At 45.3% G+C, this 18,262-nt stretch overlaps 1 protein-coding gene across 1 annotated transcript in view; it reads left to right on the top strand.

Moving 5' to 3' along the window:
- Positions 1-1,596: 1,596 nt before the first annotated feature.
- LOC121531487 (potassium voltage-gated channel subfamily KQT member 1-like) overlaps positions 1,597-18,262 on the top strand; it is an 82,316-nt gene continuing 65,650 nt past the window's right edge. Inside the window, exon 1 of the mRNA XM_041836724.1 lies at positions 1,597-2,072. Coding sequence (XP_041692658.1) covers positions 1,597-2,072 — 476 coding nt within the window. The remainder of the gene's footprint in view (positions 2,073-18,262) is intronic.

The following is an 18,262-nucleotide window of genomic DNA, read 5'->3' as shown; positions in this document are numbered from 1 at the left end:
AATCAATTCACATATGGTGTCCAGGGCACAGCTGGGGGCTGAGGGGGGTCTGTAGCAAGTGGCAACAGTTAGAGACTTATTTCTGGAAAGGTGGATTTTTAGAAGTAGGAGCTCAAACTGTTTGGGCACAGACCTGGATAGTATGATAGAGCTCTGCAGGCTATCTCTACAGTAGATTGCAACTCCACCCCCTTTGGCAGTTCTCTAGACGGAAAATGTTGTAGTTGGGGATGGACATTTCTGAATTTTTGGTGGCCTTCCTAAGCCAGGATTCAGACACTGCTAGAACATCAGCGTTGGCGGAGTGTGCTAACGCAGTGAATAACTCAAACTTAGGGAGGAGGCTTCTGATGTTAATATGGAAAAAAACAATGCTTTTACGGTTACAGAAGTCAACAAATGATAGCTCCTGGGGAGTAGGAGTGATACTGGGGGCTGCAGGGCCTGGGTTAACCTCTACATCACCAGAGGAACAGAAGAGGGATAGAATAAGGATACGGCTAAAGGCTTTAAGAACTGGTCTTCTAGTGCGTTGGGTACAGAAAGTAAAGGGGGCAGATTTCCGGGCGTTGTAGAATAGATTCAGGGCATTATGTACAGACAAGGATATGGAAGGATATGTGTACAGTGGAGGTAAACCTAAGCGTTGGGTAACAATGAAAGAGATAGCATCACTGTCTCCGCGTGTATGGGGGGTGGAACAAAGGAGCTATTTGAGGCAGTTTGAGAGGGACTTGGGGCTTTACAGTGAAATTGTATAATAACAACTGACTGGAACAGCAATAGGCAAGGCATATTGACATGGGAGAGAGGCATAAAGCAATCACAGATGTTATTCGAGAGAGCTAAGACAACAACTGGTAATGGCGATGAAAGTTTGGGCTGAGGTTAAACAGATAAACAGGACAGGGTACAGTGTAAAGGAACAGTCCAGCAGGCATCAGCTGTGCAGCTGATTGATCATAAGGTCCAGTGAACAGCTTCTCTAGCATCATCCAACAGAAAAGTAAAGTGCACTAGTTAGTAGTGGTCAATATATTTTCCTTAAGGAAACTGACCCGGGTCTGAAATGTGATGAACAGATCATGGTCACTAAAGCGGTCAGAAACTAGTCATTTTGGTGGTAGGCTGAAAGGTAACACTTGTTACCTTACTCTGGTCAGCAACCCTGGTCCTGGAGAGCTACAGGGTGGGGCTGGCTGCTTTTGTTTCAGTGTAGCACTAACACCCTGTTTCATCTAATCCAGGTCTTGATGATTATTTCATTAGTTGGTGTTAAGGGTTTAAGTGCCGGGCTGGGCCGGAACCAAAGCCTGCAAAGTGCCAACCCTCTCAGGACCAGGGTTGGTGACTGTACTATGTTACAGTGTTCAACTGTCACTGTGATCACCCTGACCATTTGATCTAACCACTGATCTCATCATCTTCTCCTCTGCAGGTCTGGTCTGGTCTCACATGTAGCCTAACACAGAGTGCTTAAGCCTCTGGGGTGGACGTGCCTCGTTGTTAGCTGTTTATCTCCTCCCACCTGGACCTCAGGTCTGACCATTGACCCAGCCTTCTCTTCCTCTGAACAGGACCGTTCTCTTTGGCAGTATGGGTGAGAAGCGGAGACGTCCCTTCCAGCTGCTGAACCGCGCGCACAGAGACTGTGATGGCAGTGGTGGAGGATCCAAGACCTTTGAGTCAAAAGGTCATGACACCACCAGCCTCACCAACACGGGCCTGAGCACCACGGATAGGAGCCAGGGCCTGGGCACCATGGACAGTGCTACTGCAGCTGATAGGACACACTTCTCTCCTGTTTCACTGGAACTGGACCCCACAGCGGTGAATAATGGATCAGACATTCCTTGTAGCCCGCAGACAGACACAAAGGACCCAGTGCTGCAGATCGACATCCAGCCCTCTACCTGCTGCCCTAACCCTCCTCCTCTCCCTCCAGCCAACCGGTTGCGCTCCTCCAAGCCCTTCCAGAACCCCTACATTACGAAGACTAGCATGCAGGGGGATGTCTACAACTTCCTAGAGAGACCCTCTGGATTTAGATGCTTCCTCTACCACTTCCTGGTGTGAGTACCTCTGCCTTTTCATCCTGTACTGGTCACTTCAACATACTGGAAGCTAAAGGGCTAAACTGCTTCCCTAGATTACCTTCATTTGTGAATATAACATGAAATATATCCTTATAAATGACATTAACATTTTTGATTTAGAAGTATTCCGATTTTTTGTCTTTCAAATGTTACGCCAAAAATATATCACCCCCAAAAAATAACAGTTTTACCAAAAAACATTTTGAAAATTCAAGTTAAGTTTATTCCAGAGATGACTGATCATTTGAATAACTTTGCAGAGCTGAATTAGTGAAACCACATGATTTTGAACATCTAAACCAAGGGTCCCCAATTACATTCAGCCACGGGCTGGGGGGGAACATACCAGTAGTTATAAATAATTTGTACACTGCAAATTGACTGCAAGAAGCCCAAACAGATATAGTATTTGACCAAAACAGAATAATTTCAAACCTTGATTACATTGGGATACGATCACATATGCCTCTCTATTTAAGTAGGAATACTTGGGAACGGATTTCCTAAAATAAAATCACTTTGAGCTGATTTCCTGGTGATTTTACAGTCTTCTATGTCCAATAATGTAATTTTTTTATGATTATTAATTTATTTTTGCTCAGAAAACGTGGGGGGCCACCTATTGGGAAATCCTGATCTAAACATTCATCAGTGCTTCTAGTTTGTTCATATAGTTGAGATTACATATTTATAAACCAGAAGTTCAACATTTGGATTATAGTACAATATCAGTAAAATACATAGAAAAATCAAAGACAAATAAAAAATCCAACATCTGTTAAAATAGGGTTAGCTAGGAGGAGTCTGTTAAATCCACTTGGCCACTGTTAACCCTTTACACTTGTGGGAATTGGCCTATATGGATAGTGCTAAATTGAAATATTTATTACAGAAGAAATATGAAAAGCATATGCAGAACCATAGTAGCAATTGAAAGGGAACAGTTTGGAGATTATGGGAAAATTATTAGACCAAAGGTGAGGACACAACAGTTCACCTGACACAATACTGAATCCAAACATTACACTGTTGATTTTATGTGCATTTTACATTTACTGTACTTTCCGCTGCATTTGTTGATAACGAAATCTGAAAATACTCTGGATACATTCAGTAACATGATGAGAATATTCCTGGAAAATGTGGGGTAGGTGCAACATAAGACAAAAGAATGACAAGAGTTTGAGTGAAAGGACTAACTGGTGTCTCCAAGTGGCCACACACCTCTCCAAAGTGTGCAATTGTCATGTTAATCCATAGAGACGTAATTTCAATACACTTTTATGATTTAAAGAAGAGTCTTCAACCATAAGGTGCTTTTTTGAGCTCTCCTAGCTGTGCCGTTGAGAAACTAGAGCAAGCTCACTTTTATTTGGAACACAAACCTGCATCCCTGCCATCACAAAATGACTGTTGTTGTTAACGCAATCCAAAAACGTTCCATTATAAATTGCAATCTGAGTCAGATGGACATAATTTGAAAGCTTGTTCTATTGCTAACATGGCTAGCTAAGTTATAAAATACGATATTACAGTTTTAGGCTTTTACAATGCAATTCAGCACAACAGATTATAATTTTGGTGTGCATAGAAAGCGGTCATGAGTGCATTCAGGTGCATGTGCTTTGGCAAATTTTCTTCACAATAGACAAACAGGCTCATTCTATTCATAACAAACCAGGTTATGACACCATGTCATCTTGTAACTGTACATCAAACATAGTGATCATAAATGTTGACACAGTTTGTCAAGTGCATATTTGGACTCATAGGTGTTTGGCTGGCTTGTATGCAGTGGTGTAAAGTACTTAAGTAAAAATACTTTAAAGTACTACTTAAGTAGTTTTGGGGGGTATCTGTACTTTACTTTACTATTTATATTTTTGACAACTTTTACTTTTAATTCACTACATTCCTAAAGAAAATAATGTACTTTTTACTCCATACATTTTCCCTGACACCCAAAAGTACTCGTTACATTTCGAATGCTTAGCAGGACAGGAAAATGGTCCAATTCACGCACTTATCAAGAGAACATCCCTGGTCATCCCTACTGCCTCTGATCTGGCAGACTCAACAAACACACATGCTTCGTTTGTAAATTATGTCTGAGTGTTGGAGTGTACCCCTGGCTGTCCATAAAAAAACAAAAACAAGAAGATGGTGCCGTCTGGCTTGCTTAATATAAGACATTTGAAATTATTTATACTTTTACATTTGATACTTAATGATATTTTAGCAATAACATTAACTTTTGATACTTAAGTATATTTAGAACCAAATCATTTTAGACTTCTACTCAAGTAGTATTTTACTGGGTGACTCACTTTTACTCAAGTATGACATTTGGGTACTTTTTCCTCCACTGCTTGTAAGACATCAAAGCTCTGTTTATTATAATCCTCAATGTCTCATCTTTGAAAATACATAGAGTCCTCTTAATTTACAGCATTTCCGTCACTCAGACAACCATTTTTTAAAAGAGTTGCCAAACATTTCGGGAGGGATGGGGTCAATTTCTTCTCGCGCGACGTGTTCAAGTTCAGGACGGTTGTCAGTCAAACCCATACAACGCAGTGAAGTGCAGAGCATAGTATGTTACTGAACAGCCACTACGTTCCAATTTAGGCATTTATCAGTGCCCAAATATGCCATTTTCAGTGTACTTGTGGCTGTAAGGAATATGTTCTGGTTCTCAGTAACTAAAGGAGAGGTTGTCTGTCACTGTGACCTGGCTTTTCTTGTTATCTCTCTATCTGTGGTCTCTCTGTGTCACGATCGTCTGAAGGAGGAGACCAATGCGCAGCGTTGCGAGTGAACATGATGACTTTATTAACTTAAAGCAACCACGAAGAAAACAACAAATGACGATCCGTGAAGTTCTATACTGAATACTACTAACAGCAACAAAGAAACAATAACCCACAACACAAAGTGAACTCACACAGTATAAATATGGCTCCCAATCAGAGATAACGAGCCGACAGCTGACACTCGTTACCTCCGATTGGGAGTCATCCGACTAATCAAGAACAATTAACCAAACATAGAAAATGCACAACCAGAAATCCCCAACATAGAAATACACCCAAACAATGAAACTAAACAACCCTGGCTCAAATATCAAGGTCCGTGGAGCCAGAGTGTCACACTCTGAGGCAGAAGGAGGTCAACACGATCCTGTCAACCACACCTCTGTTCTTGTGCGACTGCTCTCTTTTCTTACCTACCGTCAACAAATCAGCCCTGCTCATGCATGAAACATGGAGCTGCTAGTAGTACTTACCGCTACCTGGCCAGGGGATCACACTGCACTAGAGGCTGTTTAAAACAGACCAATATATGACTAACTCTTAGTCTCAGGTTAGGATTAATCTCTACACCATCTGGACACATTTTGACTGAATGTATTGTTCTTGATTCTAAGTGGAGATCAAGAGGCACCCAAATCAAACATTGATTTGATGACAATTAACTTTGTCTTTGATGCAGGATTGACCCATTAACTGGGTCATTCTACTAATTAGGTGCCTTTTGATAAGTTTTCCCATCTCAAGAGGTTAAATAAATGAAATACAATAGTAAGTGCCAAATAAAGTAACAGTGTTGACCATAACAGGGTTGACAACTTCATCTTAATCAGCCATAAATCACCTTGTGACAGGGGGAATGGAAGCTTATTGTGTGCAACAGAGAGTGGCAATTGAATGCAAGCTTCACAAAGCCAGCAAAGGGCAAGCGTCAAACATGTAGAAATCCCTCAGCCCCAGTCAATTTGACAACAAGAGATTTGCTGGCCCTAGTCAATTTGACAACAAGAGACGATCCGTATTTTGTTGACCAATAAGAAGGCTGTACCATTAAAATGCAATTTTGTGTGTGCCCAACATTTTTTGTGAGAAAACATATTGTGAAACACTATCATTCCACTATTACTGTAGATATATTAAGACAATATTAAGAAATTACAATGCAAAAATATTACATATAGCTCCTTTAATCTACAATGTATATTCTTAACCCTGGGCAGCATGGGCCTGGGTGTCTCACAGGGATATTGGTATCCACAGTCCTCAATACTTATTGTATTCCCCTTAAAAAACGTTGGAACATAAATGCACTTTAATTCAAGCTTTAAAATGGCAATTATTTATCTCTGCTTCATGGCAAAATGTGTACAATAGCAGGATATTTGCTTTAAAGCGGCAACAACAAAATGTCTCTCTGCCCCAAGTGTGTAAAATTGCAGGAAATTAGATTGAAAACTGCAACAACAATAAAAAATCAAACATTTAGCAAAATATGTTCCTTAGGCACAAGACTTGGTTATTCAAGTGATGCTCTGCCAAAGTCATAGTAAAACTCCTTGTATGCAAAACATTTTTTTTATCTCACTCAAGTTGTGTTCTGATTATGAGGGGGTCCCTAATGAATCCCTGGCCCCCAAAAGTTTGAGAACCCCTGTCATAGCTGACACCCCATTCTTTCTGCAGATATCTATAAAATCTTAATTCGGAGCAGATATTTAGGTTTTGGAAACGTGGTCGATTTTACCGTAATTCCTTTACCAAAGTTTGCATCTGCACAGTTCTTCCACTAAATTAGTTTTTGTAAATTGAACAGTGGAAATTGTTAAAAGTAGTCCTTGTGCATAGAGTTGTATGGTTTGTTAAACTTTGAAATCAATGGTTTTTGTCAAAGCGTAATTCCATAATCGTGGAAAACATTTCAAGCCTGTTTATCTTTGGGTAACAGGGTTGACTTGTTATGCTCGACCCACTCAGTTTTCCACCACAAAACACCAGAAAATGGCTGAAAAGTGTAGGACCAGCTCACCTGCTTTTACACTATGTTTTACACTAAAAGGAATAGTTTCACCATATTAAAACAAGAGTTCAGTTCACATAACAGGGTTGACCTTCAAATGAGAGACAGTAAATTAATCACTAATCACATGAATAAATAATAATCTTCAGAAATTACTCTGTCAAAGCAACAAAATAACTATGGGTTTACAATGATGGTGAAAACTTGGAGACATTTTGGAGTTAACGTCTTCCTAGAAGTCACAGAGGATGCACAGAGTGACGTCAAAATGCAGAATTTTGGCACTTTAGCAACCCACTGGGCACAGAGGTCAATTCAACGTCTAATCCACGTTGGTTCAACATAATTTCATTGAAATTATGTGGAAACAACATTGATTCAGCCAGTGTGTGCCCAGTGGGAAGGCTTTATTCATATTAAAGATGTTTTGATATATCCATGTGGTCTATATTAAATGGCATTTCTATTTAATCAAACAGGCTTTTAAAATGCAATATTGGTGCACAACGTTTTGTTAAAATATCAAAAGGACGCAAAAGGCACTCTTTTTGTGGAATGACCCAACTACAATATATATTTGTTAGATTATTCCAGACTGTAGTGTAGGTTTACGTTTGTCATATACAGTAGTTTTGAAACAGGTGTTTTGTTGCCATTGATGTCACAGCTGTTTTAAGTTGATAACATACAGTTGGCAGGATATACGCTGCATCGGCAAGATAGAACAGCTGCCTCCAGTAAGACAAGGTGTGGCGTTCTGTGTATATTTGTAAACAACAGCTGGTGCACAAAATCTAATATTAAGGAAGTCTCGAGGTTTTGCTCGCCTGAGGTAGAGTATCTCATGATAAGCTATAGACCACACTATTTACCAATAGAGTTTTCATCTATATATTTTGTAGCTGTCTATTTACCACCACAAACCGATGTTGGCACTAAGACTGCACTCAATGTGCTGTATAAGGCCATAAGCAAACAGGAAAACACTCATCCTGAGGTGGCGTTTCCTAGTGGCCGGGGACTTTAATGCAGGGAAACTTAAATCTGTTTTACCTCATTTCTACCAGCATGTTAAATGTGCAACCAGAGGAAAAAAATACTCTAGACCACCTTTACTCCACACACAGAGACGCATACAAAGCTCTCCCTCTCCCTCCATTTGGCAAATCTGATCATAACTCTATCCTCCTGATTCCTGCTTATAAGCCAAAACTAAAGCAGGAAGCACTATTGACTCGGTCAATAAAGAAGTGGTCAGATGACGCAGATGCTAAGCTACAGGACTGTTTTGCTTGCACAGACTGGAATATGTTCCGGGATTCTTCCGATGGCATTGAGGAGTACACCACATCAGTCACTGGCTTCATCAATAAGTGCATCGATGATGTCGAAGCCCACAGTGACCGTACGTACATACCCCAACCAGAAGCCATGGATTACTGGCAACATCCGCACTGAGCTAAAGGGTAGAACTGCCGCTTTCAAGGAGCGGGACTCTAACCCCGACGCTTATAAGAAATCCCGCTATGCCCTCCCACGAACCATCAAACAGGCAAAGTGTCAATACAGGACTAAGATTGAATCGTACTAGACCGGCTCTGACGCTCGTCGGATGTGGCAGGGCTTGCAAACTATTATAGACTACAAAGTTACTTCTATGCTCGCTTCGAGGCAAGCAGCACTGAAGCATGCATGAGAGCATCAGCTGTTCCGGATGACTGTGTGATCACGCTCTCCATAGCTGATGTGAGTAAGACCTTTAAACAAGTCAAAATTCAGACGGATTACCAGGACGTGTACTCCGAGCATGCGCTGACCAACTGGCAAGTGTCTTCACTGACATTTTCAACCTGTCCCTGACTGAGTCTGTAATACCAACATGTTTCAAGCAGACCACCATAGTCCCTGTGCCCAAGAACACGAAGGTAACCTGCCTAAATGACTACCGACCCGTAGCACTCACGTCTGTAGCCATGAAGTGCTTTGAAAGGCTGGTCATGGCTCACATCAACACCATTATCCCAGAAACCCTAGAGCCACTCCAATTTGTATACCGCCCCAACAGATCCACAGATTATGCAATCTCTATTGCACTCCACACTGCCCTTTCCCACCTGGACAAAAGCAACACCTACGTGAGAATGCTATTCATTGACTACAGCTCAGCGTTCAACACCATAGTGCCCTCAAAAAAGTCAATACTTTGTAGAGCCACCTTTTGCAGTAATGACAGCTGCAAGTCTCTTGGGGTATGTCTCTATAAGCTTGGCACATGTAGCCACTGGGATTTTTGCCCATTCTTCAAGGCAAAACTGCTCCAGCTCCTTCAAGTTGGATGGGTTTCGCTGGTGTACAGCAATCTTTATGTCATACCACAGATTCTCAATTGGATTGAGGTCTGGGCTCTGACTAGGCCATTCCAAGACATTTAAATGTTTCCCCTTAAACGACTTGAGTGTTGCTTTAGCACTATGCTTAGGGTAATTGTCCTGCTGGAAGGTGAACCTCCGTCCCAGTCTCAAATCTCTGGAAGACTGAAACAGGTTTCTCTCAAGAATTTCCCTGTATTTAGCGGCATCCATCATTCCTTCAATTCTGACCAGTTTCCCAATCCCTGCCGATGAAAAACATCCCCACAGCATGATGCTGCCACCACCATGCTTCACTGTGGGGATGGTGTTCTCGGGGTGATGAGAGGTGTTGGGTTTGCGCCAGACATAGCGTTTTCGTTGATGGCCAAAAAGCTCAGTTTTCGTCTCATCTGACCAGAGTACCTTCTTCCATATGTTTGGGGAGTCTCCCACATGCCTTTTTGCAAACATCAAACGTGTTTGCTTATTTTTTTCTTTAAGCAATGGCTTTTTTCTGGCCACTCGTCTGTAAAGCCCAGCTCTGTGGAGTGTACGGCTTAAAGTGGTCCTATGGACAGATACTCCAATCTCCACTGTGGAGCTTTGCAGCTCCTTCAGGGTTATGTTTGGTCTCTTTGTTGCCTTTCTGATTAATGCCCTCCTTGCCTGGTCTGTGAGTTTTGGTGGGCGGCCCTCTCTTGGTAGGTTTGTTGTGGTGCCATATTCTTTCCATTTTTTAATAATGGATTTAATGGTGCTCTGTGGGATGTTCAAAGTTTCTGATATTTTTTTATAACCCAACCCTGATCTGTACTTCTCCACAACTTTGTCCCTGACCTGTTTGGAGAGCTGCTTGGTCTTCATGGTGCCGCTTGCTTGGTGGTGCCCCTTGCTTAGTGGTGTTGCAGACTCTGGGGCCTTTCAGAACAGGTGTATATATACTGAGATCATGTGACAGATCATGTGACACTTAGATTGCACACAGGTGGACTCAATTTAACTAATTATGTGACTTCTAAAGGTAATTGGTTGCACCTGATCTTATTTAGGGGCTTAATATCAAAGGGGGTGAATACATATGCACGCACCACTTTTCCGTTATTTATTTTTTAGAATTTTTTGAAACAAGTAATTTTTTTCATTTCACTTCACTAATTTGGACTATTTTGTGTATGTCCATTACATGAAATCCAAATAAAAATATATTTAAATTACAGGTTATAATGCAACAAAATAGGAAAAACGCCAAGGGGGCTGAATACTTTTGCAAGGCACTGTATAGCCTCGCTACTGTTATTTTACTGTTGCTCTTTCAATTTTTTACTTCTCTATTTTTACTTAACACTTATTTTTCTTAAAACTGCATTGTTGGTTAAGGGCTTGTAAGTAAGCATTTCACTGTAAGGTCTACACCTGTTGTATTCGGCGGATGTGACAAATATAATTTGATTTGATTTGATATTGCAGCTTCAAATATTGACTTAAAGGGGCAATTAGCCGTTGAGACAATAACAAAGTGGGTCCCCACCCCTGTTTCAGTTAAAAGCTAAGGGATGAGGCTGGAGAAATGTTTATGCTCTCAAATTCATAGACAGAATTATGGATGCAAGGACTGACATCCATTATATAAAAATTATTGTTTTAACCATGTTTTGAGGCTGTACAGTATTTGTTTACGTTTAGTTTGTTTACAAACATTGGAGTAAAACAAGCGTATATTTCAGGCTCTGATGGAGTACAACAGTTCAACTAAGCTCATGAGGCATTAATACATTATATTCTTCAAGAATCAATGGGCGTATATCATTCATATATAAGTCCAAAAATGGATGTAGCAACTGTAGATTGCCCCTTTAAACCGTGGATGTTGAATTTGAGGTTAAGCAGTTGCAACCATGTATACAATATGTACTGTAGCTATAGAAATCTATGTTGCATGTTTCATTCCTTAATCCCAGTGTAACGATCCCGGCAGTCTGAGTCGGGTCCTGTCTGTGGACTAGTTTTTATGTTCGTGATCTCCAGTTTCCCGAGGGTTCTGGAACGCTCCGGGGAGCTCTCTTGATTTCCGCACCTGCATCCCATCAGCAATCTGCACACCTGGTCCTGATCATCACCCTTCTTAGGCTCTGGCCTAACATCCATTCCCTGCCGGATCGTTAGCCATAAACAGTATGTTTTGCCAGCGTATCAGCCTCAGAGTACTAGCGTTAGTTTTGTTGTTTTTTGCATCTTGTTGACCTGCCTTGTACTTACCTCCGTTTGTTCTGTCTACAGTCATTCTCCCGGAACCTTCACCCAACCCCTGCCGTGCCATCAGTTCATCTGCTACTTCACCACCACCTACTCATCTCCGCCACCCGCTCTGTCTACTGGACTATTCTGCATCTTTTCCCTGTAATAAACACTCTCATTCGTTCAACTCACCTTGTCCTGGTCTGCTTCTGGGTTCGGTCTTAGAGAACCGTGACAGAACGATCCGGCCATTAATGAACCCAGCGGACCTGGACTCTGTTCGCCATGCCATTACCCATCAGGAGAAGATGTTGGGCCATCATAGCACGGTACTACAGGAGATCGCGTTGTCAGTTCGGAACCTTTCTACCGGTCTGACGGAGGTCCAGAACCAACGCAAGTCTCCGGTGGAGGATCCACTACCGGTTTCACCCATCTCGCCTGCCGCTTCTGGAGCTGTGTCCTTCCGTGAGCCCAAGGTTCCGACGCCGGATAAATATGAGGGGGAGCTGGGAAGATGCCGTTCCTTCCTTATGCAGTGTGGATTAGTGTTCGATCTACAGCCCTACTCTTATGCCACAGACAAGGCTAGGATAGCCTTTGTGATTGAGTTGCTGCGTGGTCGAGCGCTGGAGTGGGCTTCAGCCGTTTGGGAACGACAGGATCCCTGCATGGCGTCATACCAGGGGTTCACGGCCGAGATGAGGAAGCTCTTCGACCATTCCGTCCGAGGGAGGGACGCAGCTAGGCGCCTGTTTTCGCTTCGCCAAGGAACTGCGTAGCGTGGCCGACTTCGTGATCGAGTTCAAGACGTTGGCTGTGGAGAGTGGGTGGAATGAGGAGTCTCTGCAAGCGGCCTTTTACCAGGGTCTGTCGGAGCAGCTCAAGGATGAGTTGATCTCCTATCCGGAGCCTAGTGACCTGGACAGCTTGGTAGCCTTGTCTATTCGGGTGGATAATCGAGTCCGAGAGCGAAGGAGGGAGAAGCAATGGGGTCCGTCCAATCGATCAGCTTCTCAGTTCCCAGTCGGGTCGGGTGGTGGACCAGAACACGTCGATCATTCTCCACCACAAAGGATTATTGGAGAGGTTCTCTCTCCCGATTCTGAACCCATGCAAGTGGGGCGGCACGGGTTAACCAAGGAGGAGCGTCAACATAGACGTAAGACCAACTGTTGCCTCTACTGTGGTAGCTCGGGACATTACATCTCCACTTGTTCCCGGCGGTCGTCAAACTGCCCGGCTCGCTAAAGTTGGGAGGACTTTTAGCGAGCCAGTTTCAACCTCTCAGTACCTCTGTCAGACCCCGTTTCCCGGCTACCCTTGTGAACAGGAATCAGAGCTTAGCGATTAACGCTTTTGTCGATTCAGGTGCCGATGGAAGCTTTCTTGATGCCGAGTTGGTGGAACAGCTGGGGCTTTCCAAGGAGCAATTGCCGGAAGCCATTGAGGCGACCACTCTGAACGGCAGTAGTCTGGCACGTATCACGATGAGGACTGAACCGGTTAAGATGCTGTTGTCGGGGAATCATTCGGAGATGATTTCATTCTTCATTCTGCCGTCTTCCCATGTTCCTCTAGTCCTTGGATACCCCTGGCTGAAGGAACACAATCCCACGTTCGATTGGGTGACGGGCAAGGTAACGAGTTGGAGCCTTGATTGTCATGCTAACTGTCTCAAGACTGCCTGTCCCCATTCGGTTCCCAGTCAGGTGATTGAGGCTAAACCCCCAGATTTGTCCCTGGTTCCCGAGACATATCACGATTTGGGGGAAGTGTTCAGTAAGCAGAAGGCTCTGTCACTCCCTCCCCACCGACCATATGATTGTGCCATCAACCTGTTCCCTGGAGCTGTCTACCCCAAGGGAAGGTTATACAGTATCTCCCGCCCTGAACGTGAGGCTTTGGAGACCTACATCAAGGAGTCCCTAGCTGCTGGTCTCGTTCGTCCCTCGTCATCACCCCTGGGGGCAGGATTCTTCTTTGTGGGTAAGAAGGATGGCTCTCTTCGACCGTGTATTGATTATCGGGGGTTGAATGACATCACGGTCAAGAACAAGTATCCCCTGCCCTTGATGAGTTCTGCCTTCGACTCCTTACAGGGTGCTACGGTGTTCACCAAGCTAGACCTACGCAATGCGTATCACATGGTCCGGATCAGAGAGGGAGACGAGTGGTTGACGGGTTTCAATACACCGATGGGTCACTTCGAGTATCAGGTGATGCCGTTTGGACTGACCAATGCTCCAGCGGTATTCCAGAGTATGGTGAACGACGTCCTGAGAGATATGATCGGTCTCTTTGTGTTTGTTTACCTGGATGACATTCTGATCTTCTCGAAGGAACCTTCCGACCACGTCCAGCATGTCCGGCAGGTTCTGCAGCGATTGTTGGAGAATCGCCTGTTCGTGAAGGCCGAGAAGTGCGAGTTCCACGCCCACACGACATCCTTTCTCGGGTACATCATCTCCAGGGGAGAGATTAGGATGGACCAGGAGAAGGTTAGAGCGGTTCTGGAATGGGCCCAGCCCGGTACGAGATTGCAGCTCCAGAGATTTTTGGGGTTTGCGAATTTCTACCGCAGATTCATCCGGGATTACAGCCGTGTGGCCGCTCCGTTAACGGCCTTGACTTCCAGTATCAGGAGCTTCAAGTGGAATCCGGAGGCGGATCGAGCGTTTCTGGATTTGAAGAGGCGATTCACCAACGCACCGATTCTCTCTCAACCGGACACGGACCGTCAGTTACGTCGTTGAAGTGGACGCGTCCGATGTGGGAGTTGGCGCCATCCTGTCGCAGCGATGCTCCACGGACAGTAAACTCCATCCCTGCGCCTACTACTCTCGTCGCCTTTCGCCTGCGGAGAGGAATTACGATGTGGGTAACCGGGAGCTTCTCGCGGTGAAACTTGCCTTGGAGGAGTGGCGCCACTGGTTGGAGGGGGCGGAGCAGCCGTTTATTGTCTGGACTGACCACAAGAATCTTGCTTACGTGCAATCGGCTAGACGTCTCAACTCCCGTCAGGCCAGGTGGTCGTTGTTTTTCGGACGATTCAATTTTTCCCTGACGTTCCGACCTGGATCTAAGAACGGCAAGGCGGACGCCTTGTCTCGGATGTTCTCCAAGACGGAGGAGAGTGGGTCCAAGACCGAGACAATTCTCCCCCGGAACTGCGTCGTGGGAGCTGTTAGGTGGAAGATTGAGGAGGAGGTGATGGCGGCTCTTCGGACGCAGCCCGGTCCCGGTAACGGTCCACCCGGTCGGTTGTTTGTGCCTGAGTCGGTTCGTCCTGCGGTCCTCAAATGGTCCCACGCCAGCAAGATGGCTTGTCACCCTGGCGTGGCTCGGACGATGGCGTTTCTTCGCAGACGTTTTTGGTGGCCTGCCATGGCCGAGGATACTCGGGGTTATGTTGCTGCCTGTCCAGTGTGTGCGCAGAATAAGAGTACCAATCGGCCCAGCTCTGGACTACTTCACCCCCTTCCTATTCCCGGCGACCATGGTCGCATCTGGCCCCTGGACTTTGTCACTGGGTTGCCCGCTTCTGAGGGGAACACGGTCGTTCTGACTATCGTGGACAGATTCAGCAAGTTCGCCCACTTTGTGCCAATTGCCAAGCTTCCCTCTGCCTCGGAGACGTCCGAGATCCTGGTTAGGGAGGTTTTCAGGGTCCACGGGTTGCCCAGTGATATCGTTTCCGACCGTGGCCCTCAGTTTACCTCTGCTGTCTGGAAGTCCTTCTGTTTGGCCATTGGAGCTACAGTCAGTCTCACATCTGGTTTTCACCCCCAATCTAATGGTCAGGCGGAGAGAGCCAACCAGAAGATGGAATCCACGCTACGCTGCCTGGCCTCTTCCAACCCCACCTCCTGGGTCTCTCAGTTGCCTTGGGTTGAGTATGCCCACAATACTCTCCCTACATCTGCCACTGGGATGTCTCCCTTCCAGTGCCTGTATGGCTACCAACCTCCCTTGTTCCCTTCTCAGGAGAAGGAGCTCTCAGTGCCTTCTGTTCAGGTCCATATTCGTCGTTGCCACCGGACCTGGCATCGGGCCAGAAAAGCACTCCTTAGAGTTTCGGACCGGTATCAGCTCCAGGCGAATCGTCGCCGGATCCCCGCTCCCACCTACACCATCGGAGATAGGGTCTGGTTGGCCACACGGGATCTTCCTTTACGGACTGAGTCTAGGAAGTTGTTACCGAAGTTCATTGGTCCGTTTGTGGTGGAGAAGGTGATCAATCCGGTGGCAGTTCGACTCAAACTCCCGAGGACGCTCAGAGTCCATCCCACCTTTCATGTCTCCTGCCTCAAGCCTGTTTTCCTCAGTCCTCTGTTGCCTCCTCCGCCTCCTCCTCCTCCTCCTCGGATGATCGGAGGTGGTCCTGCCTACACGGTGCGTCGCATCATGGATTCCAGACGGCGGGGCCGGGGTTTCCAGTATCTCGTGGACTGGGAGGGGTATGGTCCTGAAGAGAGGAGTTGGATTCCGCGGCGACAGGTCCTAGATGCTGACCTCATCAGTGACTTCTACCGCCTCCATCCTGGCGCTCCGGGAGTCCGCCCGGTGGCGTTCGTCGGAGGGGGGGGTACTGTAACGATCCCGGCAGTCTGAGTCGGGTCCTGTCTGTGGACTAGTTTTTATGTTCGTGATCTCCAGTTTCCCGAGGGTTCTGGAACGCTCCGGGGAGCTCTCTTGATTTCCGCACCTGCATCCCATCAGCAATCTGCACACCTGGTCCTGATCATCACCCTTCTTAGGCTCTGGCCTAACATCCATTCCCTGCCGGATCGTTAGCCATAAACAGTATGTTTTGCCAGCGTATCAGCCTCAGAGTACTAGCGTTAGTTTTGTTGTTTTTTGCATCTTGTTGACCTGCCTTGTACTTACCTCCGTTTGTTCTGTCTACAGTCATTCTCCCGGAACCTTCACCCAACCCCTGCCGTGCCATCAGTTCATCTGCTACTTCACCACCACCTACTCATCTCCGCCACCCGCTCTGTCTACTGGACTATTCGGCATCTTTTCCCTGTAATAAACACTCTCATTCGTTCAACTCACCTTGTCCTGGTCTGCTTCTGGGTTCGGTCTTAGAGAACCGTGACACCCAGGTTATTTAATGGTGTGATGATGGGGAATGAATGGTTGACTCAATAGGTGATTCGGCATGACAATGTGAATGGAAACTGCATTGAGTCGTCCAGCTCTTGTTTTTCCTCCCCTCTCTGTTTGTTGTGTGTGTTTGGCCTCTCTGATGATAATCTTACCCAGCAGTAATTGAGGCTATAATGTTCCCCACTCACACAGAGAGAACCCGAGAACCCCTGGACTCGTACAAAATTAAACCCTTTTGATTGATCCTCGCTGACACTCCTTTAAGTAACTCTTACTTGTGGATGGGTATTAATGATTCTGCTGGGCCTCCTCTCCGCTCTGCTCCACTCTGCTCCTCTATATCAGGCCTTCCAGGAGAGACAGGAGAGGAGAGAAAGGAAGGGTACATAAAGGGCTGTGTGCAGCAGCCATGACAGGCTAATAGGCCTGCTCTTCATTACGATGACACAGATAGATAGGCAGAGAGGGGTGAGTGGTTGTGTGCCCGGCTGCCAGCGTTTCCAGCCCTGTCCGTCACTCCTATTGTCTGGCTGAGGTCAAAGCCAGAGCCAGGCCAGGGACAGTGTCCCGCTGGGCACTACGTGGTTCAATACCTCAGCCAGAGATTGAGGAGAAACAGACTCAACTCACGTCACAATATCAGCCCGGCAATTACATCCGTCCCTGGGCCACACACGGACATAGACTCACAGGCGTGCACATAATGACAGGTACAAAGGCATGCATACTGTACACACTCTCTGTCTCTCTCTCAGACACACACACACACACAGATAAATATAGTCCAGTAGGGAACCCACAGCGTACTGGGACATATGTGGGAACTCCTTCAAGACTGTTGGAAAAGCATTCCAGGTGAAGCTGGTTGAGAGAATGCCAAGAGTGTGCAAAGCTGTCATCAAGGCAAAGGGTGGCTATTTGAAGAATCTCAAATAAACATATTTTGATTTGTTTAACACTTTTTTGGTTACTACATGATTCCATATGTGTTATTTCATAGTTTAGATGTCTTCACTATTATTCTACAATGTAGAAAATAGTAAAAATCTAGAAAAACCCTTGAATGAGTAGGTGTTCTAAAACTTTTGACCGGCAGTGTATATATTTTTTTTATGTAATCTTTGAGAACTAACAATCACCAAAATAAAAACTGGACAGTCAGGGAGAATAAACAATTCCCAAAACAATGAATTTAGCAGTATATATTTTGTTATTATGTTTGAGCAAAAGAACACATTATTAGCAATGGCAACCGTCCAACCCTTGCCACACCCACCACCTAAGCCCCTTTTTGATCCAGAAAAAACCTTGATATTGTTAAATAAATATATATAGTACTACAAAGTCATTGTTTATACCCTTATTAGAGTTTCAAGTTCCTTGGTGTCCACATCACCAACAAACTATCATGGTCCAAACACACCAAGACAAGTCGTGAAGAGGGCACGACAACACCTTTTCCCCCTCAGGAGACTGAAAAGATTTGGCATGGGTCCCCAGATCCTCAAAAAGTTATACAGCTGCACCATCGAGAGCATCCTGACCGGTTGCATCACTGCCTGATATGGCAACTGCTCGGCATTCCGACCGTAATGTGCTACAGAGAGTACGGCCCAGTACATCACTGGGGCAAAGCTT

Source organism: Coregonus clupeaformis, chromosome 19, assembly GCF_020615455.1.
Source record: "Coregonus clupeaformis isolate EN_2021a chromosome 19, ASM2061545v1, whole genome shotgun sequence".
In the NCBI taxonomy this organism is placed as follows: Eukaryota; Metazoa; Chordata; class Actinopteri; order Salmoniformes; family Salmonidae; genus Coregonus; species Coregonus clupeaformis.
The sequence above is the reverse complement of the archived record's forward strand: the minus strand, read 5'-3'. Positions and strand labels throughout refer to the sequence as shown.